Source organism: Hevea brasiliensis, chromosome 6 (assembly GCF_030052815.1).
Source record: "Hevea brasiliensis isolate MT/VB/25A 57/8 chromosome 6, ASM3005281v1, whole genome shotgun sequence".
Lineage (NCBI taxonomy): Eukaryota > Viridiplantae > Streptophyta > Magnoliopsida > Malpighiales > Euphorbiaceae > Hevea > Hevea brasiliensis.
In genome coordinates this window covers 98,332,444-98,344,419 of record NC_079498.1, presented here as the reverse complement: position 1 = coordinate 98,344,419, position 11,976 = coordinate 98,332,444, and the positions used below count along the sequence as shown (strand labels likewise).

At 32.1% G+C, this 11,976-nt stretch overlaps 1 protein-coding gene across 5 annotated transcripts; it reads left to right on the top strand.

Moving 5' to 3' along the window:
- The first annotated feature begins 973 nt into the window (after positions 1–973).
- Positions 974–10,123, top strand: LOC110640134 (uncharacterized). 5 transcript variants are annotated; one of them, XM_058148701.1, is made up of 18 exons: positions 974–1,018; positions 1,110–1,191; positions 1,288–1,356; positions 1,446–1,616; positions 1,700–1,765; positions 2,050–2,118; positions 2,203–2,328; positions 2,427–2,497; positions 2,610–2,846; positions 3,968–4,059; positions 4,174–4,271; positions 4,344–4,385; positions 7,425–7,547; positions 7,650–7,692; positions 7,817–7,878; positions 9,511–9,572; positions 9,673–9,724; positions 9,823–10,123. In XM_058148701.1, the coding sequence occupies exons 1-18, from the start codon at positions 975–977 to the stop codon at positions 9,883–9,885; spliced, it is 1,572 nt and encodes a 523-aa protein (XP_058004684.1). In that variant the 5' UTR covers position 974; the 3' UTR covers positions 9,886–10,123. The 5 variants fall into 5 exon arrangements, with proteins under 5 accessions (XP_058004684.1, XP_058004683.1, XP_058004686.1 ...); XM_058148700.1 differs by having other exon boundaries at positions 4,171–4,271; XM_058148703.1 differs by having other exon boundaries at positions 4,171–4,271; positions 9,809–10,123.
- The last annotated feature ends 1,853 nt before the right edge of the window (positions 10,124–11,976 follow it).

Below are 11,976 nucleotides of genomic sequence, written 5' to 3'. Positions count from 1 at the left end.
GATTGCTCTATCGTCCTTGAGCTGCAGATTTTGAGGCTGCTGTGGCCGATTGTATTTCTTGGTTTTTTCTTGTTTTGTAGTAAAGAGAAGAAGAAGAGAAGTATCGAAATGGGCCGGTTTTTACGTGGTGGAATGAGGAGATTGAGGCGGTGTGGCGATGTTGATCGGGATCTGTGTATTCCTGAAGCAGTGGGTCGACCAGGTCTCTCTGGTGGTAGTGAGAACAAATAGTCACCCTAGATTGATGACCTGCTCTGATACCATGTAGAAAGAGATGATTCTTATTGATTTCAATTAATCTGTACATGGGTATATATATACAATTGATTCCTATAATTGTGTTCTACTAATTAGGAAGAAATCCTAAATAAGAAATCCTAAATAGGAATACAGAATACAGAATATACAGAGAAATAATATAGTGATTGACTTTCCATAACAATAAGTAGTAAAAAGGTTGTTACTTTGAATTATTAATATTGTTTTTTTTATTATGTTATTGCCAATGGTGGAAAATTTTATCAAATATAATTAGTTGATAAACATAATATACTTAAATTTAAAGTAAACTGTTTAGTTCATTTTTCTTTTAAGCTTTAAGGGTCTTGTTTCTTTAGAAAGCTCTGGTGAAGTTTCAAACTTGAACAAACATTTCGAGCTTAGCCTTATCTTATGCAGAAGGTAATATGAGTATTCTTAAAAGCTAAGTTATGCCCATTTTATCTAATTTAATATATAAAATTTTGATAATGAACATATGTCTATAAATTTCCTTTTTATAGTGAAACTTATTTATGTTTTAGGAAATCTTTTAATGTATGAAAACCATAAAAGAACATTATAACTAATAGATTTTGTTCTCAAAGAATTTATGTGGAATTGATAATATTAAATATTCAAAAGTTAGAAAGTTGCTCCAAGACAACCATAATATTAGTTAGGCTCCTCAATTTCTTATGTCTTTGTTTTGCAGGATGGCACCTGAGGTCATGGAGCAGTTGCATGGATATGACTTCAAGTTAGTTTATCATTTTCTGTCAAGAGTTTTCATAATCTTATGCTGATTGATGACATGACATTGATGCTTTGTCTGGAAAATTTTCTTGAAGGGCCGATATTTGGTCATTTGGAATAACTGCTTTAGAGCTTGCTCATGGGCATGCTCCATTCTCAAAATATCCCCCAATGAAGGTGCATATATATAAATATGGTATGCACATTATAGTAGCATCATTTGTAAAGCACTGGTAGTTCTATTGCAATCTGAAGTAAATTTTCTCTTGAAAGGTATTGCTTATGACTTTGCAAAATGCACCACCTGGCCTAGATTACGAAAGAGACAAGAAATTCTCTAAGGTATGCTTTGAGCAAGGCAAGCTAGTAAAGTTAGTACTCTTATAGTGTAATTATGTTGGATGATGTACAGCTTTTCTTTTCTTCTCCAGTCTTTTAAGGAGATGATAGCTAGTTGCTTGGTAAAAGATCCTTCAAAAAGGCCATCTGCAAAGAAGTTGTTAAAGCATTCCTTTTTTAAGCAAGCAAGGTCAAATGACTACATATCAAGGAGACTTTTGGAGGGATTGCCTGCTCTTGGTGATCGTATTGAGGCATTGAAGGTTAGTGAGCTAATTTTGGGGATATGATTACGAATAATTGTGATTAGTATCATATATCTAAAAATGTGTCATTTAAAATATAGAGAAAAGAAGAGGATATGCTTGCACAAAAGAAGATGCCTGATGGACAAAAGGAGGAAATATCGCAGGTAAGAAGTTTTCGTTTCATTCTTTAACATCAAGTGGAGAAAAATGAATGGCTTCATTTTATTTCTTTTCCTCTAAGTTTGTTGTCCCAATTTGGCTGTGTGCTTATGCTAACAAGATTGTTTTGGTTTTTCCTCATGGTTAGCCTAATTTACTTGCAAGTGGGATTTCTCTCGGTTCTTTTGTTTGTTCTTTTGTATCTTATTATATCTAGTTTTTATTGTTAAGTTTTTTCTTTGTATCTTATTGTACCTAGCTTTTAATATTTCCTTATGAATATATGTAGAATGAATATAAACGAGGAATTAGTGGTTGGAACTTCAATCTTGATGATATGAAGGCTCAAGCTTCCCTGGTATGGCAATAGTCTATGTTGTTTTCTATTATAAGCTGGAACAACAGGTGGCATTCCTGGATCATCCTATATTTGTCCTATCAGATACAAGATGTTGAGGACCCTACAGCTGATAATAATATGAGAGGAAGTTCAAGTTCATTGGCTACACTCGATGCATTTGAAAAGCAATTACAGTTTCAGCACTCCTTGGAACAAATTCCAGAAATGGTATTTGAATGTTTTGGTTTTGGAAGCTTGCAAGTTTTTTGAATTTTAATCTCTATTTTTCATTTACGGGTTTCTTTGGTTCCTTCTGATTTTCCCAGGATGATAATGATCTGATACAAAATCAACCCACTTCTGTTCCATTATTCAACTCATCTGTAAATATTTCAAAGTATGTTCCAAACCATTCTTTTATTTTTAGTTATCTTTAATTAATTGTTAATGGGAAGTACTTCTGACTATATTGACTGAAATCTAATAAAAATGATGGATTTGCTTTCCAGAGTTAGAAGTGAAAAATCTGATGATGACTTCAGTATTGCAAGTCCACGCTATGAACAACTTGTTTCACATATTCCTTCACCACCTGATGATAGTGTGGAAGACAACATGTCTGAAAAATCTGTTTTTGAGATCAGTGGAAAATCAATGGAGGGCATAGCTTCTCAACAGAAAACAGGAGGTTTATCAGGTGGCTCTAATTCACCAGAAAACGTAGTTCCTCCTAATAAAGGAGAAAGGTTTGACACTAAATCTTACAGAATAATTTGCATGAATGAAATGGTTTGCTTGAAGTGCCTGTAGTTTACAACCTTGTACATATAATTAGTTGAAATCAGCAAGAATGACAATTATGTCTCGTGTTTCTTTTAATTATTGAGCATCGGTGGTTCCCATATGTTTTATGGTGACTGCAATTTTGGATCTTCTGCAAGTTACTTAGTACATTGAAGGGTGGCATGATTGAGTTTTGGTTGATAGAGAAAATCAATTGAAGTTGGGTACAAATGTGAAATTGACATGGAAAAGTTGTAGCCATGAATAAATTGATAAATTTATTTCATAGAAGTTGTTAATTCTGGTGAACATGGTCCCTGCCTCCCATGAAATATAGATGAAAGGGAGCTTGATTTTAGGGGATCACATTTCTTCAAAGAAAAAAAGCAAGTTTGAACTCATCTCCAAGGAGTTTAATTGTTTATCATAACATTGTTGGTGATAAAAAAATATTTAAGATCCAGGAAAAAGAATTCACGGAGATGGTGATTAACAAAAGATTAACATAATATTTTTCATATAGCTGATCGTAAGTAAATGATTTTTTCATGTTGATTGTGCTTTGTTTGTAAATATCAGTTGGGAACTTGATTGATATCCCACATAGGATTGATAGCCATCATGCCAATTTGCATACAAATGTGATGAATTGATTTAAAATATAAGCTAGACCTTTGAGTTATACAAATATAAATCCTGGTCTTGGAAGCAGTAATAAACTAGAAAATTTGCAAATGAACCATATAATTTTTTGGAATTCCATTTTTATGCGCAAATCCTATACTAAAATTTGTCTATAATTAGCAAACTTGTCACTTAGAAGTATACAGCTTTTGCCAAACCTTTGATGTGCGGCCTGAAGGAACTAGCTTGCTTAAAACCAAAAAAAGTGAGTGGAAAAAGGGGAAGACAGTATAAGGGGAAGATAATGGAGAAGATTAATCCTAATCAAGGATGAAACTTGGGGGTGGGGAGGGAGGGAGAAAGCATCAAACTTCCTATTGTCTTGCCGAATCTTCTTATTATCATATTGCATAATTAAATGCTTTTCACATGTATTCACCAAGCTTTCTGAAAAAAACAGTGATGAGTTGCAAAATCAACCACAAAATAATCCAAGTCCAGAAGGTGAGGATGTACTTTCCGAAATTCCTCCTAAAGCATCTAAATTATCAGGCAAGTGCTTAAGCTCTCTTCATTCTTTTTTTCCCCCTTTTCCTGTGCAAAGAATTCTTAGTTTTTCCATTGACAAAATAGCTTTACTTTCTAATCAAAGTATTCTTGCAGCAGCACCTAACAGTGATGAACTTGATGAGAAAGCAAAACCACCAGTTGTTCAGCAAAGGGGACGTTTCAAGGTGACTTCAGAGAACGTTGGTATAGAAAAGGTAACTTGGAGGATCTGGTCTTTATTTCCATTCGTTTATCTGGACAGGATATAACTTGTTTTTACTTTTCAGGTGGTTCCACTTCCTATATTGCACAAGAGTCATAGTATGCAGGTTGGTAGTTTTGAGGACAGCACATTTGTGCAAAGTTGCTTGCCTATCGGATTGCTTCTTTTGTAAATTAAAATTTTTGGTTTTCTAAGAGCTTGCAGTATGATTAAGCCTGTTAAATGAATAAGCTACTTTTGAGAATATCTTATAAGAGCTTTCTAGTTCTCAAAACCCTAGAACAACTGATTACTCATTTCTACTCTTTCTTTATTCCATAGTAAAATAATTATAGATTCTTGGGGTACCGCCACTTAAACAATTGAAACATATAGCAGTTTCTTGGAACCAAATGGCCCATAGCCCGGTATTTTGACCCTACTTATACCTTCTCTTCTTCCTTTGATGCACTTTGACTGAAAGGCACTCATCAACCATGTTGGAATATCACTTGTGGGAACGAGTCCCACATTGGTAGTGTGCAAGAAAATTAAAGGGCATATAAGTATTGATAAACTAAAATAAAATGGGTCATTTTGGTGATAGGGAGCCCAGTTTAGCATGTACCCTGCCAATTTGATATTCACACTCTTGGGTCCATAATTCTCAACATAGTATTAGAGAAGGTCAGGGTCCGGTTTTAGTTCTAGTTCAATTTCCCAGTGTTGCCACTGCATTTCAGTTTTAGGTTTCAATTGTCAATAGGATGTTCCGGTTGCCACTTGAGGGGGAGTGTTGAAATATCACTTATGGGAACAAGTCTTACAATGGTAGTGTACAAGAAAATTTAACGGCATATAAGTACTAGCAAACCAAACCAAAATAGCTTAGGCCATTTTAGTGATGGTGAGCCAGTTTAGCATGTAGCCTGCCAGTTTGATAATCACACTCTTGGGTTCATAATTTTCAACAACAACCCACTTTGGTAAGTGTCCGGTAGACCTGGCTGGCAGTGAAGTCCGGGCCAGTTCCGGTTCAAGGTTAGGGCAAACTGGACCGAAGGTTCCATCCCAATTTCAGTTTGGTCCAGTTTTAATCAAATTCAATAGTTGAATATTTTTTAAATGAAAAAACCAATTTGGCCCGAATCGGACCAACTGGTTCCGATCTCGTTCAAGGCCAGTTTTTGTCATTCTGGGTTTGACCAATTGAACAGTCCAGTTCCAGTTTTGGACCAGACTGTGGCTGGTTCTAGTGTCTGGTAGGTCATTAATTTCTTTTTGACTTGCAACATAAAATTTACCTCCACCACATCTTTATCTCAAGATAAGAATTGAAAATTGGTATCCAGTTTATGAAAATATTTCTTGTGAGTTGCTTCTTTTCTATACTTACATAACAAGGATAAATAACAAAGTATACTGCATTAGATTCATTACTTCCAATTGTACACCAAATTCTCCTATACTATGGGTGATGGTGACAGTTATTTGGCACAAAACCATCGCCAATTACCACCCTATCCCTCTATCTTACTTTTTTTTTTCTTCATTTCAGTGCATCCGTGCTTATGCTTGCTATCTTGACAAGAAAATTTCAAAACCCTCAATATCTGCTCAAAATCTATTTGTTGTTCTTCGTCTTTTTTTGCAAGACAATGATGATCATTCAATTCTTTAGCTTTGCATGCATCAACAGGACTTGATAATTTATTCAAATACCAAATATGATGTGACAAAGAGAGAGAGAGAGAAAGAGAGAGAGAAATCAGTGAGGAAAGGATATGAAAGAACTTCTTCTGCCCAGGATTTTTTTATCAAGGGAAGAAAACTAACAAATAGCTATATATAGGCAATAACCCCGATGTAGATCTCAAACCAATTTGTCAAACCTTAGAAAAACTTTTACACACTCATAATTTTGGCCTATCATGTTAAAAGAATTCTGGATTCCATAAACTTCCCTACCAAAAGCAATGAAACTTTTATGTATATCAGTACCCTCTAATCTAATGTTGCTTTAGTATAGTTTTTCAAGTTTTATCAGTTTAAGGTAAAGAGATTTTGTGTCTGTAAAGTACTAAGAACGTCACATATATGAATTTGAGTACGGCCATGGAAAGAAATTCATAATCATGTGTATTGCATAAAAATAAAAGCATAGGGATAAATAGGAAAAAAAATAATAGCATAAGGGTGCAGTAGGTCAAAAGAGGTGGTCATGGTTGTGATAGGTTTTTCTCAATTAGTTCAGTGGCAAGTTTGTGTGTCAGGCCTTTCCATAAATTAGATTATAGCTTTGAAACTAGGGAATAACTGCTCTTTTATAGTGCAGGTACAACTAACATATTAAATTTGAAGAATTCTTGAATCATGTGTTTTAGTGTAAACTGTAATGTACAACACAGCAAGTGTTTGCAACTCAATATTACTCCAAGAGGACCTGTTTGATTACTGTTGTAGGTGCATAAATTCAGAACATTTCCCAGAGTTTCTTCATTTCTTATGTGAGATAATGAATACAGATTATCTAAGATAAGGCCTTATTTCTTATTTTAGAGGACTTTGACTCAACTCAATACTGAATTTTTCTCTAACCAGTAGCACTGAAGAGTTCCAATTTGAATGTGTGATTATCTAACACCTAAGCTTCAGCCACTCGGGAATTTGATGATTGCAGCATTGTGTGGCCCTGCTTTTTTTGAAAAAGGAAAAAACATTGTGACTAGTGTGAATTTGGTGGGAGTAAGGAGTCTTCTAATTCTTGCTTACTTGTAGGTTTTAAATTATTGAGGATCCTTTTTTTTGCAGGGAGGAGGAAGTGGAGGGGTTAAGCTACATTAATAGTTGAGGACTGTAAATTTGAAAGTTGCTTTGTTTAAAAAGGAATGGCTTGTTTAAAATTAAGCAAACTATATTAGATGCTTGTGGAGGAAGAAAATGGCCTATCTGTTAATTATGAGGATGGTTGTTCAAGGTTTCAACCTTAGATATTTATAATTAGATTTTTCCAAAGAACACTGCCTTAATTTGAGGAAATATTAAATTAAGTGAAAATTTCATTTGTCCAATAGACATACTGCACACACAGCTGCTGGAAACAAATTGCATCCAATTCCAAACCCTATGTTCTTCTTGTCTTATGGCAATGCTATGGGTTATGTAGGTGCTTCACCAACATCCTGTAATGTCTATACCGTCACCATCTGATGCCACATCATCAACTCTTTCTGGTCATTCTTTGTTTCCAATGTTGAATTCCGTTTTGCAGACAAACATTCTTCAGAGGGTATGAATCATCCAGTATACTTTAAACTATTGCTTTTCTAAATATCACTATTGATTTTTTCCTCTGCTGCTTCTGCTACTTGGTCTGCTTCCCTCTCAACAGGATACCATTCTCAATCTAATGAAGCAAGTTTGTGACACTTCAGGTGCTAGAAATTGATGCTCTAGCTGTCTTCAACACCCCACTCCTTCCGCCCCCACCCCCGACACCCCCCCCCCCCCCCAACAATTAAGCATAGGTTCTTACCTTGATGTTTTCTGTCTTTGTAGCCAACCGTGCCATTGATGGAGGATCCATGCTGACACAATTAGGTTCCACAGAGAGAGTATTGGTGTGTAAGCTTCGCTTTTTATGTTGTGCTTAAGAAAATTTACAACCAAAAATATCTTGCAATTCCAGAACTTTGCTAAGTGATAAAATTTGCTGCTGTAAAAAAAAGCTATTCTTTCTAAGAATTATGGCATCATCATTATTATTTTTTATTTATAAAATAGCGATTTATTAATAGTAGAAAAAAGAGATCACATGCATTTGTTGTAATCAGCTTTCTTTCGGTAACTAACCTGATCGTATAATTAGTTTCATGATAACTTCGTGGGGTTTTAGAATTAGGTAACAGTTGAACATTGGTAAAAACATTGTAGATATACAAGCATGAACATTTTAGCAGACATGGGGGAAATATTGATGTCTAGCCATTATAGTTCTTTGATTTTTGTGGTAGAACTTCCACTTTTTATTTTATATATTATTTTAACTTTTTTTGAAGTTCCATCAAAAGGTATAGAATCAGCTGAGGCTGGATTAATTAATTAATTTATTTTTTTACTTTTTTGCTGTTGAAGCTAAATGGTTTAGTTACCATAGCTATTGCAATCAATTGGGCTAATTCCCCATAGCCCCCTCCCCTTTCTTTTCTTCTGTCTCCTTCCTTTGTTTTGGGTTAATTTAATCTGGTTGAGTGTGTTATATACCACTTTTCTAAGTCTACAGGTTGGCTTTATGACATGCTGATGCAGTATTGGAATTTGATTTAACTTAGGATACTTAGGAATTATAGTCATTGTAAAATTAGAAAATTTAGAGTTTTATTTTTTAGGAATTCTATTATTATTAGGTTTTTTTTTTTTTCCCAGTTTAAACTTTAAATTTGTTCTAGAATTCTTAATTAGAATTTGATTTGTAATTCCTAATTAGAATTGAATTAGAGTTCATAATTCTAATGTGATTAGGGTTGCACAAATTTTATAAATAGTCCAAAAGAGATTGAATAATATTTTTTGAGAATTTGTTTCTCTTTGTTCTCGAGAATTTGTTTCTCTTGATTACTTTGTTCTCCTGGCTCTACATCACATGCCTCCATTACAAATTTCTTGTTTTCTTGGATCCATAACACTGTTACGGAAGTCATTAGAAAATTCCTACCTTGGTGGTCTCATAATTACTTGCTGGATGCATTTGCCTGGATTTAAGACCTGGATTGTGCCTAATATTTTAAAATATTAATATCCACATAACAGATAACTGGTAAATGGCAGAAGTTTGTAATTTGTCAAAAATTTTAGCTTATCAACTTCAGAGAACTCTTTTTGGAGGGTTATACTTCTTTATTTAATTTCTTTGATGGATTGAACGTGAAATCTTAGGCTTTCGAGCTTATAAACCCTAAATTATGCTTACCCAAAGCATTCTATTTTACACCATTATTTTTCTCTTCAGATGATATGTAAGGGTAGTGGTTTTCTTGAAAGTTTTTTGTACTATATGACATCACTCACTAATGATTTGCAGAAACTGAATTTGCTCTCTTCAGTTACCGAGTTGTGTAATGGAAAATTAAATTTACTTCCACTTTTTTTGTCGTTAAATCCCAACTAGAGCCTGTGACTTCAAGCTTACATGAAAAATCTCAACAAAGTTGCATTTAATTTTGATGCTAAGGATTTTTGTGTGAAATTTGCAGCTAGAAGCAGCACATGACAGGGAGAAAGAGTTGCTTCATGAAATAACCGAGTTGCAGTGGAGGTATTTGTAGTATTTTGCAGATGCGTATTTGCATGTTTGCACTCACACTATTTTATCAAAGCTCTATCAAATCTAATCATGTCTTGCTTTGTAATTATAGGCTTATACGTGTTCAAGACGAACTCCAAAAATATAGAACAGAAAATGCACAGGTTAATTTTCAATAACCTTGACTTACATGCTCATCTATCGATATGATATATTATCTAATACAAAAGTTTCAGATATGATTTCAGTATTGAACTTGCAGCCTGATGAACGTAGAACAAATTTTACACAAATGAAGTTAAAAGAGAGGAAGGAAAGTGCATAATGATCAAGATACAAACACATGATTAAAAATATTGGTAGCTCATGATTATTTGTAGCATAGATTTGTTTTGTTTTGCTTTAGGCAGAAGAAAGAAACAGTTCATAGTTATTACCCAACTTGTGCAGATTCATCAAATTATAAGTTGTAAATTTCTGATATTATCTTTTCCAAGCCAACTTGGTTGTTGTAAATATACCTTGATCTTAATAGTGGTATGCATATTCCATATTGACCTACATGACAGAAAGTGCATTTTTAAATTTTCTTTTATCATCTCGTTTAATCCAATTCTATTCCCCCTTATTTGGAAACTATAGTTTTATAATAATTCAATTCAATTGATTTCTTTTTTTGTCAATTCTGATGTTTGAAATGAAAGAATTCAATTATTTTTAACTTAAAAGAAATCAAGCATGATTGTATGAGAATTAAATTGAATTTTTTTTTATCAAATGATTTATTCCAAAGGAAACCATTGTGTCTGGCATGTATGTGCAGTCGAACACGTCTTTGCATCACAGGAGTGCATATGCTAAATAAGGTCAATTTGATCATTATAATTGTAATTTTTTACTGTTGAATTATCTCCTTTAAGCAAATAAATTGATGTATTTAATGATGGTTTATCATGAAAGTTGCTTAGTGGTTCTCTGAAGCTGGGGTTTGGTGGTTCTCTAGTTTTCATTTTCCATCTTATATATTTGGATTTTTTTCTTAATATTAGTAATTTGTTTAGAAAAAAAAATATAAATTGTATTATTGTTGGTCATTTTGTATAAAATGTTTCCATAATTTGATTAAAAAAATTCCATGCTTGTCTTAGGCAATATCCAAATGATTAATGGTAATTATAACAAAAATATATTTACTTTTAGGCTATTAAAAATATTTTTCCGTAATGAAATAATAAATATTTTCATTACTGAGAGTCTGTTTTTGAAGAGATTACATATTAAAAAGGCATAAGAGGATTTAAATATTTTAATTCTGTTAGTAATTTAAAAACTCAATTTTTTTCATATCTCACAATTTATCAACGGATTAAAATATTAGTTGGTAAATTATTAACAGACTTTATATACATTGGTTATTTAAATATCTAATTTTTTTTTTTATGTTTCATAATTTATTAACACATTAAAATATTCATTAGTAAATTATCAATAAATTTTATAATTTCACATAATTTATTAATAAATATTAAAATTATTAGTAATAAAATTTATATTTTTTAATAAAATTTATTATTATACTAATTACATCATGAAATACCCTAGAGATTTAAGAATATATAATTTAGAAAGGTGATTATTTTAATATTTTTAATATATTTTTAGATTTGTTTTAAAAGTTTTATATTTGAATTTTTACTATTGAATTTAAGTGTATTTAACTATTCACTTGTAATTTGGAGAATAAATTGAAATAATTATATTTCTACATACTACCACAATTATTTTAATTTATTCTTTTAATTCACAAACAAAAATATTAGACTAAATACACTAAATTCAATAGTAAAAATTTAAATTTAAAACTTTCAAAATAAATCTCAAAATGTATAAAAACATTAAAAAAATTAAATTACTAAATTATATATTTTTTAAATTTCTAATATATTACATAATGTCGTTATATATATATATATATATATATATATATATATATATATATATATATATATATTCATGTAAATATTTAAAATTTATTAAATTTTGATTGAAAAATGTGAAATTATGAGAAACGACAGAAGAGAAATAATTTTTTTTTTTGTGATAATTTACAAACCTCCATTGAAGGTAACAGGGAATCTCAAATTGAAATTAAGAGAGTTTTGAATTCTAAGAAAGAGTTTTGAATTCAGTTATATTCAAATTGAAGTTGAACGAGTTTTAAGAAAAAAAATTTAAAGTTTTATAACTTTTATAAAATAGCTCATGAGCACGAAAAATAATTTGTAACACCCTTATTTGCATAGCCTGGTATATTTCACTGTTCCGGTGATCGGCGTCGATCCAGACAATTAAGGGGATTAGAACCACACTTAAGACAGCTAGATAACCTATAAACACAAATAATTAGTAATGTCCA